Genomic DNA, 23,707 nt, shown 5'->3' on the forward strand with positions numbered 1-23,707 from the left:
TTAAATTTATTTTGCACAGAAACAAATTTCCAATGTGGAATTACGTAACACCATGTATCTGCCTCAGTGCCTAAACTTTATTAATAGAAAGTCTTGATGTTGTAGAATTGTCTTTAAGGAATTGCGATGACATGTCTTTAATATATTGTTATGACATTGTTATCGCAAGCGTTAAAATATTCAGATGAAACGAACGATTTTGGAAATATAATGTCACTATCAATGGTTTTTGACAAGGGTTGGGCGAGGGGGAGAACGAAGTAGATGAAACATGAGGAACATTGGACATAGAGTAGTAGGATTGGGAGGGGGGTTGTGGGGTGGTGTGTCTCTAAGGAGTTGAGATGAAATGTTATCGCGAGCGTCAGTTAAGAAAAATGGCATTGTTATCATAAGCGTTAATCATACTCAGATTAAATGAGTACCGTGCGAGAAACATATTTCTGCTGTGGTGGAAACGGGAGGGAGGAGGGGGGGGGGGGTGATTGAGAGGTGAGGAAGTTTCATGGGGAGCCTTAAGGACGTCTGGGAAATCCAAAACGTTTGGCGTCATATCAGTGCATCGAGCAGCATATTGATATGCCGGTATCGGACCGTTTTGTCGGTAAAAAGATAATGAATATGGTCCAGGGCAGTATCAGCTTTATCCACCGACAGCTTTTACATATACCTATGCTCTTACCATTGACCTACAGCTCCCTACCCCCCCCCCAGTCCCCACCCACCACCACCGAGCATAATGGATATGGCTCAATCGCAGTAGTCTGGTTGTAAGATTTCTCGGCTTGCAGTGTCTTATTGAAGAATCATGTTATGATATTATTTTATTTTACATTCAGAGACGAGATGAATTGCTGCCCACAAGCTCTCAAAAACGACTATATTGTCATGATAAGTGTGTTAAATTAATTATGCTATGCCTAAACTCATTATTTACATATATTAAAATCAAGATGGACGGTATACCGCTTGAAATAGTCGAAACGAATTAAACTGCATTCTTAAACATGATATATTCAAATTAATCCGCAGAGTAAAATATACAATCGTAATACAAAGAAAATGAAAAATGAAAAAGAGCCCTCAAGAAATACATTGACACACGTATAGCATATATTAGAAATAAAAAGATAAAAATTTACTTGTACAAATTTTGTCATTGGTGTTGCTAAACAACAGATGGTCAGTATATAGCTTAATGTTACTTACATGCGTTTACATCTGTGTATCCCTCATTAAAACCTGATTGAAACCTGAAAAATACTGATCTTTCTCTTTTTAATTCCGTGTGGTATAGATGTTTTAATATCATCCTTTACTTAACCTTTGAACCCCTCAGAATAATCCATGCACATGTTGTCACACGTTACGCAGTGGAAATGGATATCTTAACAAACCTTCTGCCTTTCCTCTCCTTCTCTTTGCCAATATTAAAAAGGGGAACTTTCTTAATACTCAGTTTTTATTCTATAGGCCTTCCATTCGAGATCTCCCGCCCTCCCCCATTCACCTTCCCTGTTATTCCACGACGCTGTTATTGACTTATTGTTGAAACTGGTTCGAGATGGAGATGGGTGTAGAAGTGACATCATATTAGTTCAAATAAAGTTGATCATATATTTGAAAACAGCTATTGATATTACAAAGGAATATTCCGGTAGTAAAAGTTGATTGCTCAATATAAATGCTGAAAATTTCCACCAACCATAGGTCTAAATCACATTCTCATAGACTTTTGAATCGCAAAGATATGTAATTTTCAAATATGTTGGTATTTTGTGAATGTATATCTGGCAACAATAGATAATGAGGTCATCACGCCAAATTCAGCTGAAAATGTTTCGTTTCTGATGTAATATGTGACTCACTCCTTCATGGAAGAAACTAATATTTCTACGAAAGAAAAGTTGTAATTTGATGAAATACAGACAGCACGTGCCATAACAGGGACTTGCTCGAGTAACACGTGGCTGCGTAGAATGAGTTATCGGGTGCAAATTTGTACAAACCTATATTTAAATTAAGGCCTATGTGTGCCTTGCTGACGTGAAGTTAGTGTTACTACACTGTGGGTGGGGACAGGTGTGGGGACTTTACTAGATTCAGGTGGCCAGTCGTCCATGGGTTCCGTGGACAGTCCCCGAATTCCATTAATCGTCACGTGAACAAAAGTGTCCTGGAGTTTAAATTAAGTCCCATGAATATGTAACATATGTCGTCATACTATGATGAGACTCAACCACACTGTTACGTATCCTGCATTGGTTGGGTTATGGTGATATTATATATCATTATGGCATGTATGCTTTATGGTAAGATCATCATAATAAAAGTAACCAATTTCACCTGTTTCAAATCCTCGAATATACGTCACTCAAGTCGGGTTTGACCGTTGATGGTTAAAGCTATGTGTAAACTGTTCATTATCCATTCAAGAAGTATATAATTATGTCCAGCTTTTTTTGTCCCACAATAACAGCCCCCACCCATCACCCCACCCACCACCTCCGTCCATGTCCAATGTTATAGCCAGATCTACCGTAGTTCGACATCAGACATGTCTATCAAATGTGTGTAAGTCCAGATGAAGAGGTTCGCTCCCTGCAGCTTGTGAGAAGATGAAAAATCCCAACGCTACATTCCAATCAAAACTTTTCACGTCTTCCTTTTCAAATGCATAGCATACGGCGTTAGTAATGCTTACAAGGGCGGCGGAACCGGGGGGGGGGCACAGGGGGCACGTGCCCCCCACTTTTCCTCAGGTTAAAAATGTGCCCTTTTTCTACATAAAAAATTCTAAATAAAAAAGAGTTTACAAAGCGAAACCCACGTCGAATGAAATATTTCGGGAAGTTTTAAATGTTTACTACCATAGGCGTAGGAGCCCAATTTGATTTGGGGGGCTGTAGCGACTTGCCCGAAAAATATTACCAAATTTTTTGCTATAGCATATTGACGAATATCTAAAATTAACTGGAAAATGACATAACATAGAAACGTTGTGGGCGGCACAGGGGGCACATGCCCCCCCCCCCACTTTTCCTCAGGTTAAAAATGTGCCATTTTCTACATAAAAAAAAATTGAGGTGTCTCAAGTTAGCAAGAGGCTGGGGAACCAGAATGAACACTCGGGAAGGGCCGTTTCCAGCCATCTGATGGGCTTGTAAAACCAAAAATTTTCTTGTACGCTCCGCGCCAACCGATGGTTGCGCTCCGCTCAGATAGTCGTGCATACAACTTTGCAAATCCTGGCTACGCCTCTGAATTTTAATGAATTTCTGTGGGTCAAAGTCAAAGCTATTTCGAATGGAAAAATTTGTAAGATATTGACAAGAAATAAACTCTAATTCGGAAGATTCCTACGTTAGCAACTAGCATGATTTCACCTCATTTTGTCTCAAAAGAAAACTTGTTCCTTGTTTCCCAATTTGCACATTGGATATTGCAGTGCTAGTATGCATATTTTCCTTGAGGGGGGGGGGGGGGCGTTGATGAAGTGATGTGTATACGCATATAAGATAATACAATAAGAGTTACAAAGGGTACTAAATATAAGGCTCCATCAGTCCAATCGACTTTCTGCAAAGTGCCCTTTGATGTCGGTGCCCCCCCCAGATTAAAAGTTCTTCCGCCGCCCTTGAATGCTTATGCTACAATCTTCACTGATTGGAAGCGGAAAGATGGAGAACTTGACACCTGTTTCAGTGTGGATATCGGTGTGTGCGATGACTCTTCGTTTGGTTCCTGTCTGACTTTCGATTCTGAATACTAATATCAATTTAAAGGTCTTTAAAAGTTTTGGAAGCTGGTAGTTTACAGTTACAAACTCAAACTTTCCAGAAGGAATTTCCAATCGGCACTCTTCTACTTGTCGTTTAACACTGTGTTCGCCTGCCGTTACTTGGTAAACGGGAATGTTACGGTTCTCCAAGTGTACGGGCCTTCCAACGTACGTACTATGTACGTTTTCTCTAGTCTTGTTTAAAAAAACCTTCTAAGTAAGCCTTGTCATTACAATGTGCCCCTTTGTGGTTTCGATGATAATCGTAGCCTATGTAGTCATGCAGGCGTGTGTGTGTGTGTGTATGTGTGTGACGGCTTGCTTGTAAACACGATATCTCAAGAAGGAAAGCTTGTACCAATCTCATATTTTGTGTGATGAAGTACCACATTGAGTAGAAGAAGGCTATTGTTTTTGAGGGAGGTCACTAGAGGTCAAATTGTAAAACCTTGTAAACACGACATCTCCAGGGAAACTTGGACCAATCTCATATTTAATACGTAGTTGTGACACATTAAGTACAAGAAGCCTAATTTTTTGGTCATTTTGGAGTCACAAGAAGTCAATGTGGAACCTTGTTTCATAATCTACCGTATCTCCAATCGACCATCCTGTTAGATAACAAATGTGCGTTACGCCTCATGAGACTTGGAGAGGTTGTTGGCAATGAGAAATTAGCTTATGGGCATTCGTAGATAGTATCAGAGAAGTCAGAGAGTAAAAGGATACTACTTTGAGCCTAATGTTATACTCGTTAATTGACCTTGAACAGAGAGGCCTACCGTGAAAATGTACGAGAAATTCATACATTAATAATATCTCAGCGAATGGACTCTAACCGATACAGAAATACGACTCAGAAGTAGATGGAGGCTGCCAATATCACAATCACTTCAAAAGATAAGTCCAGAAAGCAGATTTTAGACATGATGAACATAGGAATTTGGCCTAAATAACGATGTCACTACGGACGCCGTTAATGGCATATATACAACGTGTGTCCAAGCACTTTCGTAAGAAGAATCTGCTTTAAGTTAAGGAGGCTCAGGAAGGATTAATTAAAAAAACAAATATCGTCGCGTGCTGCGTTTCACGAGGACATGTCATGCATTAGGATGGAAGAGTACCAGTATAGGGGGTTGAAGAGGGGTTTAATTGACGGTGTAACCAGGGAACGTCATTCTAAGACAACCAAATTCAGTCATAAAGTCATAATTTAATTAATTCTTGCTCCAGCTGCTTCTTCTTTTCGACGATGTGACGAAGATCAAAATGTATTTCTTTAACAGACATGTGGGTGGGGAGGGGTAAGGGCAGGGTCAAACCCGATGGGACGATTTGGGGTGCGTCTTTAAGGAATTGTGATGACATTATTATTTCGAGCGTTAAAGATGTCAGATTATATGAATGACCTAGGAAATATTATGTCACTTATCAATGGTATTTTACAAGGGTTGTGAGAGGGGGAGAACTAAGTAGATTTAAAAGGGGAAATATGAGGATCATTGGACACGGGGGAGGGGGGGGGGTGGCGGTTTGGGTGTGAGTCTCTAAGTTATGCTATGCTATCGCGGGCGTTAAACATCTTTCGACAAAATCATTTCAAATGATCAAAGAAATTGAAAAAAAAACACCTTCTGAGTCATAATGTAAATAATCCCTGCTCTTGCTGCATTTTCTTTTCGACGATGTGACGATAATCAAAGGGTATTTCTGGGATGGGGAAAGGGGGGGGGTGGGGCAAACCAGATGGAACGATTTTGGGGTGCGTCAGCTTAATAAACTGTGGTGATATTGTTATCGTAAGCGTTTAACATATTCAGAAAAACATGAGTATCGGGCGAGAAACATATTTCTGCGGTGGGGGAGACGGGGATGGGGTGTTCATGGGGAGCCTGAATGTCATGCGGGAGATCCTAAATTGTGGGGGAGGCGAATGGGACGGGGCGTTGAAGGGAGAGGATGTTTTTTTGGGGGGGGGGGGTGGGAGCCTTAAGGACGTGTGCGAGATCCAAAACTGTTGGCGTCATATCAGTGCATCGAGCAGCATATTGGTAGGTCGGGACTCGGACAGTTTTGTCGGTAAAGAGATAATAAATATGGTCCAGGGCAGTATCAGCTTTATCCATCGACATAGTGCATTTCAGCTTTTACATAAACCTATGCTCTTACCATTGACCTACAGCTCCCTACCCCCCCCCCCACTCCACACCCACTGCCACCGAGCATAATTGATATGGGTCAATCCCAGTAGTCTGGTTGTAAGATTTCCAGGCTTGCACTGATTTATTGAAGGATCATGTTATGATATTATTTTATTTTACATTCGTAGGCGAGATGAAGTGCTGCCTACATGCCCACAAAAACGACTATATGATCATGCATTTATCATGATAAGTGTGTTAAATTGATTATGCTAGGCCTCAACTCATTTGCATATATTAAAATCAAGATGGACGGTATACCGTTGTAAATAGTCGAAACGAATTACACTGCATTCTTAAACAGCGAGATGAAGTGCTGCCTACACGCCTACTCAAACGACTACTTTACCATGCATTTATCAGTTAAAGAAATTTTATCAGTTAAAGAAAACGTTAGGGCTCAACTCATTTGCATATAAAAATCAAGATGGACGATATTCCGTTTTGAATAGTAGAAACTGCATCTTAAACATGATATATTCAAATTAAACCGTACTGTAAAATATACAAACCTAATAAACCAAAACGACCCCCCTAGCCCCCCCCCCTCTCTACCAAGAAAAGCCTAAAAAAATACATTGACACACGTGTAGCATATTACGAATTAAAGATACTAATTTACTTGTACAGATTTTGCCATTAGTGTTGCTAAACAACAGATGGTCAGTATATAGCCAAGATATTTTTGCATGTGTATCCTTCATTAACGCCGATTGAAACATGATCTTTTTCTTGAATTTCGTATAGATGTGTTAATATCATCCTTTTTCATTTTGTTCATTTTGGGTTTTTGCTTAAAGTAATTTTTTCCGTTGCCCGAATGTCTGCGCGTTACCTATCCTGCATTGGTTCGGTTATGGTTATATTATATATCATTATAGAAATGATGCTTTATAATAAGATCAACATAAGAAGAGTAACCACTCTCACCTGTTTCAAATACTTGAATACAAGTCACTCAAGTCGGGTTTGACCGTTGATGATTAAAACTATGTGTAAACTGTTCATTATCCATTCAAGAAGTATAGAACTATGTGAAGCTGTTTTTTCCAACATACTAGTTGCCCCCCTCCCCACCCCCTTCGTCTACCGTAGTTCGACCTAAGACATGTCTATCAAGTGAGTAAGTTCAGTTGAAGATGTTCGCTCCTTGCAGCTTGAGGAAATATCCCAACGCTACAAACCAATCCATACTTTTTCAAATGCATAGCATACGGCGTTAGTAATGCTTATGCTACAATCTTCACTGATCGGAAGCGGAAAGATTGAGAACTTCACTCCTGTTTCAGTGTAGGTATCGGTGTGTGCGATGACTCTTCGTTTGGTTCCTGTCTGACTTTCGATTCTGAATACTAATATCAATTTAAAGGTCTTGTCATCAAGTTCAAGTTCTGGAAGCTGGTAGTTTACAGTTACAAACTCAAATTTTCCAGAAGGAATTTCCAATCGGCACTCTTCTCCACATCGTTTAACACTGTGTTCGCCTGCCGTTACTTGGTAAACGGGAATGTTACGGTTCTCCACGTGTGAGTGCCTTCTAACGTACATGCTATCCTCTGCCACCTGCTCGCCGTTCTTGATTTTGAAGCGGAGTTCGTGAAATTTCCTTTGCTCAAACTCCATACTTCTCCCGTCGTACAAGTTGTCGTCCTCATCGTAATATTGGTATCGATTATGTTCCACGATGTAAGGCACGGGGATTTCCAAATACAGACGTGGTCTCTCCACGTTGATTGGTACCTCGTCAAAACTCTGTTCGTTGAATAGCGCGCGTGTCCACAACGCAGATTCAAGTCTTCCAGGGAACGCGCTTCTCATCTCATCCATGTATTCCCCGGAGTAAAATTCTCTCAGTTCTGATGTTTTCATTTGTGTGAGACGCAGTAGAGCCAAAAGACGATGAAGTTCTCGGGTCTTACCTGCCTGCTTCAAAGCATCCATCTTTGGCTTCAGTTTTTGGAAGATGGCGTACTCACTATCAGCAACGACGTTAGAACTTCGGAGGACGTCACAGAGGAAATCGACATCGAAGGAAGAGACCACCTCTGCATCTTCGAAGAAAAGTTCACTCTGGATTCTGAGCATCGTAATCTGGACGACTGTCTGTGTAATTTTGCAATTTGCCGCTTGATCCATAAATGTGAGGAGATAGGGCCCAATCGGTAGCACTGCAACTTGTTTGTGTATGAACTGCGTACAAACTACCAACAACGGAGCCACGTCGTACTTAGTAGCTAAAAAAATATGATGCAATACCGTCTGAAGGCTGAGGTCTATCGTCTCCGTGTACATGTAACGAATAAAGTCTTCCATGGAAGATAAAGATTCGTCATCTTCCAGTATAATTTCAAGAATTTTATCATCGGGGGGCTTGGACCAGCCCTTTTTCCAACGTTCACTGAGAATAAGCTGCTTTATCGGATTACTCCAACTGGCAACGATTACTTGATGAGCGTATATCTTTCTGTGTCCTTTGGGGCTGATAACGAGATCGGTAAATGCATAGTTTGGTATGTTGAACAGAGTGGCTACTTTGACTGAGACTGCGCTGCGCGTTCGTTTTGCGTCATCATCTTCGTGATGAGACGAGCGTGTTGACCACCCCTGGAAAGATAACAAGCCATAATATCAAATAATGAAGCTATTAAAACAAACTCTCTTACGTGGTAATGCGCACCTTCAATATTTACAGGAATTCATGTTTTAAAGAGACAAGTTGAACATAATCCAAGATGTTTGACTGAATACACCAAAAATATATCACAGGAAACATTACGATGCCTCTCGAGAAACCCACATTTTCAATTATCTCTGTTGAAGTTTTGTGAATTCCCTTAAAATCATGATTATTTCTCTAAAGTTTCGTCAAATATAATGTCAGGGCACGGAATCATAAATTCTCGGTATTGTCGACATTTCAATTAGTTTCACCAACAAAGAACGACAGGTTCATTGACATAACTATAGTAGGGATAACACATGGTGCAACGTTAACATCTGCCAAATGTAACACGTCTACAAATTGCTTAACAGTTACGGTTCTTGAGATCTTTCATTTGACTTTTTGAGACATGTGTAAATCGTGTTATCTTAATACACATGTTCTTGTGTATATCACAAAGTATTTGTGACTCGGACTAAAGGTCGGGGTATAAAGGTTCCCTATATTAATGGTCATAATTATTTTTTTTATTACCGATTTTAAGATACTTCAAAGTGACTGCCAATACGGACTCTCCCGACACCAATCCATAACCCTGTCTATAATAATGAAATGCAGTTGAAACTACAATTTCAAGTTATTACTAGGCTTTGTTATCGTGTGAAGAGGTGTGTAACCCACAAAGTATTAGTAGGGGGATATGGGGGCTTACCTCCTTGCCCAATATTTCTCTACCCCTCCCCCTCCCACCCTCCTCTCCCCCAAATCAAATAATTCATTTTTTACCAGAAAACAGGCATCGTCTACCCAATTAAGGAAGCATTGGGTACCTCTTAGGATAGAAGTCTATAGCTACCTCCAGTAGGGGCGTAGGAGGGTACTTTTGAGTGGGGGGGGGGGCTGAAGACTGATGACCGGCCTGGGGGATGGGTGTAAGGGGAGGGGGTGTCCCCCTCCCCTTTGGAATTTTTGCATTTCCAGGTGGCCTCAGATACAATTTGGTGCAATATAGCACACTTCAACACCCACACCATTTTGTAAACCTTATTTTGTATTTTCACCTGGCCTTAGATGCAATTTGGTGCTCCAAATGAGATTTTTTTCTCATTTGGAAATGAAAAAGGGGTTTTTTCACTTGCGAACCGGGGGTAGGGGGCGGAATGATACTTCCGCCCCTCCACATTTTTCACTGGGGGGCTGGCGCCCCAGCCCCCCGGTTCCTACGCCCTTGACCTCCAGTATTGAAATGCTTTAACTTTTCAGGACCGTCTAGCCTATATAGTTCATATATTTTCTTATATTTCCTTATGCCTTTTCCAGCACATATGTTGTCTATATTTTCTTAAATTCCCATGACCATCCATAACTTCGTATCGTGCTTACATATATCGCTTTAGTGAAAACTCGTCAGATTGATCTGAACACATTTTTACCTTGATGAAAGTACTACTCTCTCCATGATGATATCTGTCGGGCCGTTGCATTGACATCATTTGCCGCATAAGCATGAATCTTGCCATATCTTGCATATGATTATAGCCATAGCCCAAGCCTATGCCATACTCTTCTTCGTCAGATAAATCCATGGTTTATGTCCTGTAAGAGAACAAGTGTTAAATATTACTGACAGAAGCTTCGAGGGCCATTTCGGGACCATGAATAGGGAAACATATCACAATGGCGCTCCAATGAAAAGCAAGTTACCTTTTATTCTATCCTACACACAAATGCTGAGAATTTTTTTCCATCTTGAAACCAGTTGGAAATTTACTTTTGTTCTTATTGCCTAAAACAGATATAGTCCTATATCAATGCGCTTCAATTGTCTTTCACTTCAGACGGTGGTGTTTTTTCCATCATATTAATTGGTCCCACCACGTAATTGTGACACAAGCACAAACCCTCAAGTGCATTATTACTGCCAATTATGAAAAACGTACTGCACTTATTGGAAGTAATAATGACCCTAAAACTAGCCGCGTGTCGAACAGATATATTATGTTATAAAACGTTCAGCACACAGTAAAAGTGAAGTTGTTAATGTATTCGGCCCGGCATTCCTGCACTAAATTTTAGACAATTTTGAAAGGAACCTTAAGTGATCATTTCCTTTTCTGTCCGTCCGTCTGTCTGTCTGTCTGTCTATCTATTTATTTATTTGTTTGCCACGAAAGTACAAAGTGGAGGAAGTCTTCCATAAAGCTTAAAAGCTTAACAATGTGTAAGACTCCCTGAAGAAAGAAAAGAAAAGAAAAGAAAAAACAAAATATATATATATATATGTGTATGAATACATACATAGATATAAGTACAAATTAAATGTTCAATATATATATATATAGTAATTACATACAGGTATAATTTAGTTTTAGTCAGTAACTAGCTATTATTTCCTTACAAAACCACTTCTTAAAGGATGTGACTGACTTTTTACTCTTTAAATCGTTCATTAGAAGATTCCATGTTTTTGTTGCACGGTTTTGTAGGCTTAAAGTTCCAATGGTGGTATTGTAGAGATTATAGTGGGCATGATTAGCATGCCTCGTATTATGATTATGTACATCTCTGTTACTGGTTAAGAAATTGTCAAAGGCAGCTGGTAGTAATCCATTCCAGGTCTTGTAGGCAAATAATGCAAGCTTAACTTTAATGAGATCGTGCAATTTTAGTAAGTTGAGTTTCTTAAATAGGGGACTGGTGTGCTCACGTGGGGCTGAGTGTGTTATGTGGCGAATGGCTGCCTTTTGGAGTATTATAAGATTGTTAAGGTTGGTGTTGTATGTACCAGACCAAATAATGGAACAATAAGTGAGATGCGGGACAACCAGGGTCTGGTATAGTGTTCTGAGTATGTTTTCCGATAGATAATATTTCAACTTAGATAATATGCCAACATTCCGTGCAATTATACTGCAAATAGTTGAAATATGGTTGCGCCAGCTAAGTTTACAATCAATATTTACACCTAAAAACTTAGTAGTATAAACTTGTTTAATTATTTTACCATCCATACATATATCTTTATTCCAAGTAAGTGTATTACGAGTATTAAAGACAATGTAATTACTTTTTTGTACATTTAGTGATAATTTGTTGGCTGAAAACCAATTACAGAATTTATTTAATTCATTTGACACGGTGGAAGATAATGTGATTATGTCGTCGCTCTCGAAGAAAATACTGGTGTCATCAGCAAAGAGAATGATTTTGGCTAGTTTGGAGACATGACAAATATCGTTAATATATAGAATAAATAACAAAGGACCTAAGACTGAACCCTGTGGAACGCCGCAACGAATTTTAGCAAGATCGGATCTAGAGTTTTTATACAAGGTATACTGATATCTGTTCGAAATATAGCTTTCAAGCCAGTTGAGAGTAGTTCCTCTAATGCCGTATGAAAATAATTTATTGATAAGGATGGTATGATCGATCGTGTGAAACGCCTTCGAAAGGTCTAGGAATACACCAATGCAATTTTTGCCATTATTCAGACTAGTATGTAAACTGTTAAGTGCATCTGCCAAAGCCAGTTCAGTAGAATGTTCGGGTCGAAAGCCGTACTGTTCTTTACAGAGAATATTATATTGGTTAAGAAAATTAAATATGCGATTGAACATAAGTCGTTCTATGATTTTAGAAAAACAGGAAAGCAATGAAATCGGTCGATAATTCTCATATACATTTGAATCTCCCTTTTTATAGATTGGTATAACCTTTGCCGTTTTAAGTTTATCTGGGAATACGCCAGTGTTAAATGATAAATTACATACATGGGTCAAAGGCTTAGCAATGAAAGGAATAACATTTTTTATAATACCAGGTTTGAAATCATCATATCCTGCTGCTTTATTGGGTTTCAAGTTGGAAGTTGCGATTTTAATAAGTTCTTCTTCAGTGACTGGGAATGTGAATATTGAATGACTATTGTTATCACAGATGGTTTCATGTGATTTACCTTTGTTTTTTATTTTACTAGCAAGCGATGGTCCAAGATTTACATAGAAATTGTTGAAGTTATTCGCAATGATATTTTCATCACTGGTTTCTTGGTCACCATCTTTGAAAACAGCAGGATATGATGATTCTTTACGGTTATTGTGCAACATTTCATTAATAGTACGCCATGTATGATTTGTGTTATTTCTGCTCTCATTAAATTTATTGTCAAAATAGAGCTTTTTCGAAAGTCTGATTACATGATTAAGCTTATTACGATACGTTGTATACATAGACTTGTACATAACTGTAGGAGACTTTAACTGACGTCTGTAAAGTTTGTGCTTCCTTTTAATGGAAGTCAAAATACCATTCGTAATCCATGGGTGTTTCTTTCTAAAACGCTGTTTATGATTGATTTGGCGAATAGGAAAACAATTATTATAAGTTGAACTGAGATAATTAAAACAGGTATTATAAGCAGAATTGACATCATTTTCGTTTAAAACATTATCCCAATATGTGTCCCTTATTTCAGAAGTAAACCGCTTTACGTTGTTAGTATTGTAATTACGTCTATAGATGGTGTTGTTAGATATGATTTTCTTCCCTACCACTTTTAGAAATATCGGAAAATGGTCACTTATATCAGTGATGAGAACCCCTGAAGTAATGGTAGAATCGTCGTTTGTAATGATGTTATCTATCAGGCTTGTAGTAATGCTACTAATACGAGTTGGGACAGTTATTGTAGGGATGAATCCGTTCGAATAGAGAATATTTAAAAACGTAGTTGATTTGATTGCATTCGTTAAATCAATATTATAATCTCCCATTATGTAGGTTTTACAGTTTTTATTCGAAATGATATTGAAAATATTTTCCAGATTAACATTAAACTCATCTAAAGAACCATTAGGTGGTCTGTAGACTATGCCGATAAGAAATTTATCTTTTGAATTTATGTTAGTAGCCTCTATAAAGAGAGATTCTATAGAATTATTAAAAATTGATAGGTCGGGTCTACAAATAAAACTTATATCTTTATATACAAATAGACAGACTCCACCGCCCCGTTTATTGTTACGATGTTTTTCAACAAGTTTGTAATTATCCAATTTTATGAGGGGAGAAAAATTATCATTGAACCAGGTTTCTGTGAATCCAATTACCGTAAAGTCATTATTTAATACAGAAATGAAATCGTTAACATCGTCAAACTTATTGTTTAGGCTACGACTGTTGTGGTGGTACAGTGATATACCGTGATGAGGGGGCAGATTGTTATAAGAGTCTATGTTATGGTACTTACACGAGACATTATTTTCCCTGAAGCCGTTAATATCGTTGAGTATAGGTGACGCCATTACTGATAACATTAAAATTGGTAAGTAAGAGAATATAAATCTTATTTTGGTTCTGTTCGTTCCCTTTCCCTTGTGTGATATCGCCTGGTGGTTGTGACGTTGGGCCTGGGGATGTTCTTCCTCTGTTGCTGGTTTGTGCTATTCTTTTTTACGACTATCCAGTCTGCTCCATCATTCGATGATAGGGTTCGCTTTATCTTTGCGCCGACTTGTTGATTTAATTCGCTCTCCGTTATCGGCTGAACTTTAGTCTGCCGACTTCTCTCTTTCAGGTCACTAATACATTCCTCATCTTTATCTTTTGTTAATACCCCAGTATTCTCAGGTCTCGATTCACTTTCCTGTGCTTCATAAGTCGTTGGTTTCTCTGTGTCCTCGTAAGTCGTTGGCTTGTCAATTGGGTTCTCGATTTCTGTGTCCTCATCCATTGTTTCCGTGTCGTCCTTTTCATTGCAGTGGTAACTCGTGTGGCCCAGCTTGTTGCATTTGTAACAGAGGATTTCAGGGCAGCGGTTCCTTGAATGCCCTTGTTGACCGCACTCTCTACACGTGTATTGTGGGCACTCTCGCATTATGTGATCATCTGATAAGCAGAGATTACACACCCGTGATTGTCCATTGTGCTTTAATCTTAAGTGAGTTCCCTCTATAGTGATTGCGTACGGTAGAGACTTTACACTGTTTGGTAATTCGAGTCTAACGTATCTGATGCCATTTTCTATGTCGGGGTAGTCTTCGTAATATTTACGTACCCATGGGGATCTTAGTCTGCATCCGTATTCTTCCAGTTTTCCGGAGATTTCATCATCGGTAATGTACATTGGGACTCCAAAAACACTTACGGTTATTATGGTCTTGGTCACTCCCATGATGTCACATACCTCATTCCCTATTTTTAATCCAGTTTCTTGGATAAGTTCTGCATCTTCTTTGTTTTTTACCGTTAAGATCCACTGTCCTTGAGTCTTAACACACCCGAGAATATTTTTCTTTCCAATGTCGTTGGCCAAAGACTTCAATATGTCCGTAGATTTAAAATTGGCATCAACAAGCTTCACACTGTTGGTTTTCAACACGAAACTGTTTGGCGGCATTTTCGCGGATCCGGTACTCATTTTCTGAGATAAAGCCTGGCGCCAAGTGGCGCCTTGGCACTTGTATCGTTTGAAAAAACTTGTACAAATTATATCAATGTTAAGCCAAATTCGTAATAAAATCCTCCTGTTTCACAGGATAATGTTAAATGCCTCAGAATGAGGCCAGAAAAATGCACGAAAGACAGAAAATAAGTAAATAATCGAGAGCCGTTGAAGAGATGTTTCCGCTCTGATGTCAATTGCACGAGAAATAATTGCACGATCTATATATATTCGTATGTTTTATCTGACTGTCAAGCTATCTATCTATATGTCTATCTATTTACCTATATCTGAATGTCTGTTTGTTATGTCCGTCTATCCACGTCTATGTCTGTCTGTCTATATATACTTATTCGTATGATTTTTCTGACTGCCAGCTATCTATCCATCTGTCTGTTTGTCTATTTTTCTGTATATGTCTGTCTGAAGAATCTGTTTGTCTATATAATATGTCTGTCTGTCTATCTATCTATATCTATACGTCTATTTATATATCTGTCCATCTGTCAATCTATCTATCCGTCAGGCCTGTCTATCTATAATTATACCAAAATATTTCAGTTTCCTCATTCCCACGGGGGCATAAGGCCCTGGGAGATATTTGTGGATTTTATCAAGCCCATAGATGTAACATGTTACAGTATTTATTGGTTATTTCCCATTAGTACTTTCGCATTTTAAAAAGTTTTAATGCTGTCTGCGAAAAAGTGCTGCCAAATTTATTAAGCGATATCATAAATAACAAATGGTCAGTCTTATCGGAAATGAAGGGTTGGAAGGGACCCTTTGACACTCACATATAGTTCACACAGCGGCTACCAACTTTCTCCATTTCTATATCAGTGTTTCACTCAATGTTCAATATATCCCTCCCAGGCTCCCCCCCCCCCCTTGCACCCTGTAATCCCGCCACTGCCTATCATAATACAATTGTATAGCCTATACCTTACGTATATAATATACGCGTGTTGAAACTGAGCTATTAAGATTACTACTATATAGATTGTTACTTATATTCATTTCAAAGTTTCGAAGACTTTTCAAATATCTTTTCACACCATATCAGCAATTATAATATTAAATGGACTTACTAGTATTGTTAAAGTCCTCAAACTCCTCAGAATAATGAATGATTTGGTTAACTTTTGATCCTGCTGTTTTATTGATGAGAGATATTTTCCATACCCAGCAACCCTGTTCACAGCATAAATAATCACTGTATTTACCAACGATAACAGCTTCTCGCTTGTTTGGTCTCGAAATATATATCGTGGAAAACCCCGGTGAAGCAATTGTATTCAAGTCCAAGTCACATGTCACATAAATATTTATTTATACATATACATATATATATATATATATATATATATATATATATATATATATATATATATATATATATATATATATATATATATATATATATATATATATATTCAACTAATGAGAGTACTAGTTTTCCCAGTTGTACTCTATGGGAGTGAATCGTGGACAATAACAAAGGGAATGAGGGAAAGAATAGACAGTTTTGAATTATGGTGCTGGCGCAGGCTATTGAGAGTCCCTTGGACTGCACACAGAATGAACATCTCGATTATGGAACAAATAAAACCCTCACCTCCACTAGAAGCACAGATCCTGAGGCAGCAACTAAATTTTTTCGGTCATATCATGCGAGCGGACGACTCCCTGGAAAAATCAATAATGGTGGGAATGGGTGATGGATCATGAAAAGGGGCAGGCCACGAGCACGATGGATGGATGGTGTCAAGCAGGCGACTGGGTTGACTCTGGATAGACTGCGAGGGGCAACCAGGAGCCGGAAGGATTGGAGGATGAAAGTCATGGTCATCACCGGCACAAGGTGACAAGGTGATATATATATATATATATATATATATATATATATATAAATATATATATTCATTTGCCTTTGTCGTTTACCTCCATTGCATTAACATATATATAAATATATATATATATATAAATATATATATATATAATATTATATTATATAATATTAATAATTTTTGGTCACCAATCTGCAGCTAAAGAAAAGACAAGTAATTGGGGGAAATGTATACGAATTGCGCTAATCGAGTAGCGGTTCAAAGTAGCAGAGAGGTACTATATAGGCGCACACCTAGCTACTGTATAGTATATGCCTAGAAGTAGATGAGCCCTTATGTAACAGAAGGCAAGCCATCTTCGTAGGTATTTTGGCAGATGTTTTATTTTTAATTGTTTGAGACACTTAAGTAGGCTTAGCTGCTTATTTATGATTCTATGGCATTATGACATGTTTTTTGTTCATCGCGTGGAGACAATTTTAATTTAATTTTAAGCAGAAACAAATTTCCAATGTGGATTTATGTAACACCATGCATCTGCCTAAGTGCCTAACCTGTATTCATTGAAAGTCTTGATGACGAAGATTTGTCTTTAAGGAATTGTGATGACATGTTTTCGCGAGCGTTAAACATCTTGAGATAAAATGAATCAGGAAATATTATGTAACTTTTCAACTTTTCTTTAAACAATTGCTGGACTTCATCGTTAGGAAATTACTCGGAGCTTGATTCATCATGGTCTTTGTCCCGCCTCTCATGTGTCCCATTATAATAGAAAATTAGTGGAAAGGTGAATCTTTATTCATGTTATTAAAAAAATTCCTTAAAAATCAACATAAAAGATCTCGTTGATCCTCTAAGACGTTGTTCATAATGATGTCGTGTAGGAGACCCCGTAGATATGTATCGCGGAGTTTCTTCCGTAACAGACGCACATGGAGAGAAAAATGGTACTACTTTGGACCTAATGTTATACTTGTAAATTGACATTGCACAGAGAGGCCTACCGTGAAAATGTACGAGAAATTCATTCATTAATATCTCAACGAGTGGATTTCAATCGCTACAGAAACACGACTCAGAAGTAGTTGGATGGTATCATTATTACAATCATTTCAAAAGATAAGTCCAGAAAGCAGAATTTAGACATGACGATAATAGGAGTTTGGCCTAAACAACGATGTCCCTACGGATGCCGTTAATGGCATTTATACATTTATTCGTAAGGAGAATCGAAATATGCTATAAGTTAGGAGACTCAGTATTAATTAAAAGAACAAATATCGTCGCGTGCTGCGTTTCACGAAGACATTTAATGCATTGGATGGAAGAGTACCTGTGTAGGGGCTTGAAGAGGGGGCTAATGGACGGTATAACCAGGGGAACGTTGTTCTAAGAAATCTAAAAAAAAAAGAACAGAACACCTAAGTCATCATGTAATTAATGCTCCCACTTCTTTTCCATTTCGACGATAATCACAAGGTATTCCTTAACATACATGGAGTGGGTGGGGTAGGGTGGCGGGGGGGGGGGTCCCACGTGAACGATTCGAATGTGTGTCTTTTATAAATTGTGATGACATGGTTATCGCGAGCGTTAAAATTATTCAGATAAAATGAATGATTTAGGAAATATAATGTCACTATCAATGGTTTGTGACAAGGTTTGGGCGAGGGGGAGAACGAAGTAGAAGAAAAACGAGGAACATTGGACATGAAGTAGTAGGTTGGGGGGGGGGGGTTGTGTGTCTAAGGAGTTGAGATGACATGCTTATTTAAATGATAAAAGAAAAACAACAACTTAAAAGTCATAATGTAATTAGTGCCTGCTCTGGCTTCATTTTCTTTCCGACAATGTGACGATAATCAAAGGGTAATTCTCTAACAGGCAATGGGGTGGGTGGGTGGGTGGGTGGGGGGTGCGGATGTGTTTGGGCAAATCCGATTGAACGATTTGGGTGTGAGTCAGTTACGAAAATGTGATGACATTGTTATCATAAGCGTTAAACATACTCAAATTAAATGAGTACCGTGCGAGAAACATATTTCTGCTGTGGGGTGAGACGGGAGGGAGGGGGGGGGGGGTGATTGAGAGGTGAGGAAGTTTTTATGGGAACCTGAACGAAATGCGGGAGATCCTACACTTTGGGGGGAGACGAGCGGGAGGGACGTTGAGGGGAGGGGATGTGTTTTGGGGAGCCTTAAGGTGACGTGTGGGAAATCCAAAACGTTTGGCGTCATATCAGTGCATCGACCAGCATATTGGTAGGTCGGTCTCGGACAGTTTGTCGGTAAAGAGATAATAAATATGGTCCAGGGCAGCATCAGCTTTATCCACCGACATAGTGCATTTCAGCTTTTACATAGACCTATGCTCTTACCATTGACCTACAGCTCCCTATCCCCCCCCCCCCCCCCCACCCACCACCTACCATAATTGATATGGGTCAATCCCACTAGTCTGGTTGTAAGATTTCTCGGCTTGCACTGATTTATTTAAGAATCATGTTATGATATTATTTTATTTTACATTCAAAGGCGAGATGAATTGCTGCCTACATGCCCTCAAAACGACAATATTGTCATGATAAGTGTGTTAAATTAATTATGCTATGCCTCAACTCATTTGCATATAAAAATCAAGATGGACGGTATAACGTTGTAAATAGTCGAAACAAATTAAACTGCATTCTTAAACATGATATATTCAAATTAAACCACACAGTAAAATATACAATCGTAATAAAAATAAAAACAAAAATAAAAATGAAAAAGATCCCTCAAGAAATACATTGACACACGTATAGCATATTACGAAACAAACATAGAAATTTACTTGTACAGATTTTGCCATTGGTGTTGCTAACAACAGATGGTCAGTATATAGCTTAATGTTACTTACATGCGTTTACATCTGTGTATCCCTCATTAAAACCTGATTGAAACCTGAAAAAAACCTGATCTTTCTCTTTAATTCCGTGTGTTATAGATGTTTTAATATGATCCTTTTACATTTTGTACATTTTGGATGTTTCTTTTTTATTCTTAAGACTTAACCTTTGAACTCCTCAGAATAATCCATGCACTTGTTATAACACGTAACGCAGATGAAAATGGATATCTTAACAAACCGTCTCCATTTTCTTTGCCAATATGAAAAAAGAGGCTCCTTCTTAATACTCAGTTTTACTCTATAGGCCTTCCACTCGAGATCTCCTGCACCCCCTCCCACCATTCACCTTCCCCGTTAGTCCACGACGCTGTTATTGACATATTGTTGAAACTGGTTCGAGATGGAGATGGGTGTAAAAGTGACGTCATTTTAGTTCACATAAAGTTGATCATATTTTTGAAAACAGCTACATTGTTATTAAAAGGTATATTCCGGTAGTAAAAGTCGATTGCTCAATATAAATGCTGAAAAATTCCTCCAACCATAGGTCTAAATCACACTCTCATAGAATTATGAATCGCAAAGATATGTAATTTTCAAATTTGGTGGTATTTTGTAAATGTACATCTGGCAACAATAGAATCAATGAGGTCATCACGGCAAAATCAGCTGAAAAAAGTTTTGTTTTTTATGTAATATGTGACTCACTTCTTCATGGAAGAAACTAATATTTCTACGAAAGAAAAGTTGTAATTTGATGAAATACAGGCAGTACGGGCCATAACAGGGCCTTGCTCGCGTAACACTTGGCTGCGTAGAATGAGTTATTGGGTGCAGATTTGTACAAACCTATATTTATATTAGGGCCTTTGTGTGCCTTGCTAACGTGAAGTAAGTGTTACTACACTTACGTGTGGGGACTTTACTAGATTCAGGTGGCCAGTCGTCCATGGGTTCCGTGGACAGTCCCGGACTCCATTTATCGTAACGTGAACTAAAGTGTCCCTGGATTTTTATTATGTCCCTGGAATATGTAACATAAGTCGTCATACTATAGTGAGACTCAACCACACCGTTACATTGATTGGGTTATGGTGATGTGATATATTATAATGGCAGTTATGCTTGATATTAAGAACATCATAATAAGAGTAACCACTTGCACCTGTTTCAAATCCTTGAATATACGTCACTCAAGTCGGGTTTGACCGTTGATGGTTAAGGCTATGTGTAAACTGTTCATTATCCATTCAAGAAGTATATAATTATGTCCAGCTTTTTTTGTCCCACAATAACAGCCCCCACCCATCACCCCACCCACCACCTCCGTCCATGTCCAATGTTATAACCAGATCTACCGTAGTTCGACATTAGACATGTCTATCAAATGTGTGTAAGTCCAGACGAAGAGGTTCGCTCCCTGCAGCTTGTGAGAAGATGAAGACTCCCAACGTTACATTCTAATCCAAACTTTAAACGTCTTCTTTTTCAAAAGCATAGCATACGGCGTTAGTAATGCTTATGCTACAATCTTCACTGATTGGAAGCGGATACATTGTGAACTTCACTGCTGTTTCAGTGTTGGTATCGGTGTGTGCGATGACTCTTCGTTTGGTTCCTGTCTGACTTTCGATTCTGAATACTAATATCAATTTAAAGGTCTTTAAAAGTTTTGGAAGCTGGTAGTTTACAGTAACAAACTCAAACTTTCCAGAAGGAATTTCCAATCGGCACTCTTCTCCACATCGTTTAACACTGTGTTCGCCTGCCGTTACTTGGTAAACGGGAATGTTACAGCTCTTCAAGTGTACGGGCCTTCTAACGTACGTACCATCCTCTAACACTTGCTCGCCGTTCTTGATTTTGAAGCGGAGTTCTTGAAATTTCCTTTGCTCAAACTCCATACTTTTCCCCTCGTACAAGTTGTCAACCTGATCGTAATATTGGTGTCGATTATGTTCCACCATGTAAGGCACGGGAATTTCCAAATACAGACGCGGCCTCTCCACATTGATTGGTACCTCGTCAAAATTCTGTTCGTTGAACAGCGCGCGTGTCCACAACGCAGATTCAAGTCTTCCAGGGAACGCGCTTCTCATCTCATCCATGTATTCCCCGGAGTACAATTCTCTCAGTTCTAATGTTTTCATTTGTGTGAGACGCAGTAAAGCCAAAAGACGACGAAGTTCTCGGGTCTTACCTGCCTGCTTCAAAGCATCCATCTTTGGCTTCAGTTTTTGGAAGATGGCGTACTCACTATCAGCAACGACGTTAGAACTTCGGAGGACGTCACAGAGGAAATCGACATCGAAGGAAGAGACCACCTCTGCATCTTCGAAGAAAAGTTCACTGTGGATTCTGAGCATCGTATTCTGGACGACGGAATTTGTTAAGTTGAAGTTTGCCGCTTGATCCATGAATGTGAGGAGGTAGGGCCTAATCGGTACCACTGCAATTTGTTTGTGTATGAACTGCAAACAAACTTCCAACAACGGAGCCACGTCGTACTCAGTAGTTAAAATAATATGATGCCATACCGTCTGAAGGCTGAGATCTATGGACTCCGTGTACATGTAACGAATAAAGTCTTCCACGGAAGACATATAAGCGCCATCGGATTTCAGTATAATTTGAAAAATGACCTCACCGGGGGCCTTGCCCAAAGGCCACTTTCTACGTTCACTGAGAATAAACTGCTTTAACGGATTACTCCAACTGGCAACGATTACTTGATGAGCGTATATCTTTCTGTGTCCTTTGGGACTGATAACAAGATCGGTAATTGCATGGTTTGGCATGTTGAACAGAGTGGCTACTTTGACTGAGACTGCGCTGCGCGTTGGTTTTGCGTCATCATCTTCGTGATGAGACGGGCGTGTTGACCACCCCTGGAAAGATAACAAGCCATAATATGAAACTGGACGTTAGTAATGAAATAATTAAAACAAATTCTCTTGCGTGGTAATGCGCATCTTCAATTTGTCAATGGAATCCATGTTTTAAAGAGACAAGTTGAACATAATCCAAGATGTTTGACTGAATACACCAAAAATATATCACAGGAAACATTACGATGCCTCTCGAGAAACCCACATTTTCCATTTTTTTTCCATCTATGTTGAAGTTTTGTGAATTCCCTTCAAATCATGATTATTTCTCTAAAAGTTTCGTAAAAAAACAATTTCATGCATGAAATCATGCATTCTCGAGATGGTTAACATTTCATTTAGTTTCACTAACACAGAACAACAGATTCATCGACATAACTATAGTAGGGATAACACATGGTAGCAACGTTAACATCTGCCAAATGACCTTTGACCCCTACCAAATTGTGCTGACGTCATAAACAAATCATAGAAATAATGTACCACGTCTACAAATTGCTTTAGAGTTACGGTTCTTGAGATATTTCATTTGACTTTTTGAGATATGTGTAAATAAATGTTTTCGTCAATACAAATGCTCTTGTGTATATTATAACAAAGTATTTATGTCTCGGAGTAAAGGTCGGGTATAAAGGTTTCCTATATAAATGGTCATAAGTTAATACCGAATTTAAGATACTTCAAAGTACATGTTTATACAGACTCTTCCGACACCACTCGCAAACCCTGTCTATAATAATGAATTTCAGTTGAAAACTACAATTTCAAGTTAATAATGGATCTTTTTCATTGTGTGAAGTATTTTGCAACCCACAACTGTTAGAAGGGGATATGGGGTTAATCCACCTGCCCCAATATTTCTCTCCCCTTCCCTCCCACTCTCCCTTCCCTTCCCTCCTACTCTCCCCTCCACCCCCTCATGAAATGAAATCCGTCTGACCAATTAAAAAATGGGTCCCCCTTAGGATAGAAGTCTAGCTACCTC

At 38.8% G+C, this 23,707-nt stretch overlaps 2 protein-coding genes across 5 annotated transcripts in view; both read right to left on the reverse strand.

Annotated features, from left to right (window-relative positions):
* LOC139959755 (uncharacterized) overlaps positions 1-23,707 on the reverse strand; it is a 66,054-nt gene that overhangs the window by 23,343 nt on the left and 19,004 nt on the right. For 2 of the 4 annotated variants that reach the window (XM_071957592.1, XM_071957593.1), the window contains one exon: positions 19,386-22,722. In XM_071957592.1, the coding sequence (XP_071813693.1) occupies positions 21,307-22,722 (1,416 nt within the window). In that variant the 3' untranslated portion in view covers positions 19,386-21,306. Of the gene's footprint in view, positions 1-19,385; positions 22,723-23,707 lie in introns of those variants that run through there. The other 2 variants (XR_011790217.1, XM_071957591.1) reach the window with 2 other exon arrangements.
* Positions 951-16,334, reverse strand: LOC139959752 (uncharacterized). The gene is made up of 4 exons (XM_071957586.1): positions 16,184-16,334; positions 10,081-10,243; positions 7,180-8,589; positions 951-2,665 (listed from the first exon to the last, which is right to left on the reverse strand). Exons 2-4 carry the CDS (start codon positions 10,231-10,233, stop codon positions 2,552-2,554), a joined length of 1,677 nt encoding a protein of 558 aa, XP_071813687.1. The 5' UTR covers positions 10,234-10,243; positions 16,184-16,334; the 3' UTR covers positions 951-2,551.

Source organism: Apostichopus japonicus, chromosome 19 (genome assembly GCF_037975245.1).
Source record: "Apostichopus japonicus isolate 1M-3 chromosome 19, ASM3797524v1, whole genome shotgun sequence".
In the NCBI taxonomy this organism is placed as follows: domain Eukaryota; kingdom Metazoa; phylum Echinodermata; class Holothuroidea; order Aspidochirotida; family Stichopodidae; genus Apostichopus; species Apostichopus japonicus.

What these genes read in the sequence shown, in the direction of transcription:
- LOC139959752 (XM_071957586.1), bottom strand. Translation starts at nt 10,233, where the DNA reads ATGGATTTATCTGACGAAGAAGAGTATGGCATAGGCTTGGGCTATGGC. An exon ending in AGAGTAGTACTTTCATCAAG is followed by an intron (nt 8,590 to 10,080) that starts GTAAAAATGTGT and finishes TTATCTTTCCAG; the next exon opens with GGGTGGTCAACACGCTCGTC. An exon ending in TATGCTATGCATTTGAAAAA is followed by an intron (nt 2,666 to 7,179) that starts GTATGGATTGGT and finishes GCATTTGAAAAG; the next exon opens with GAAGACGTGAAAAGTTTTGA.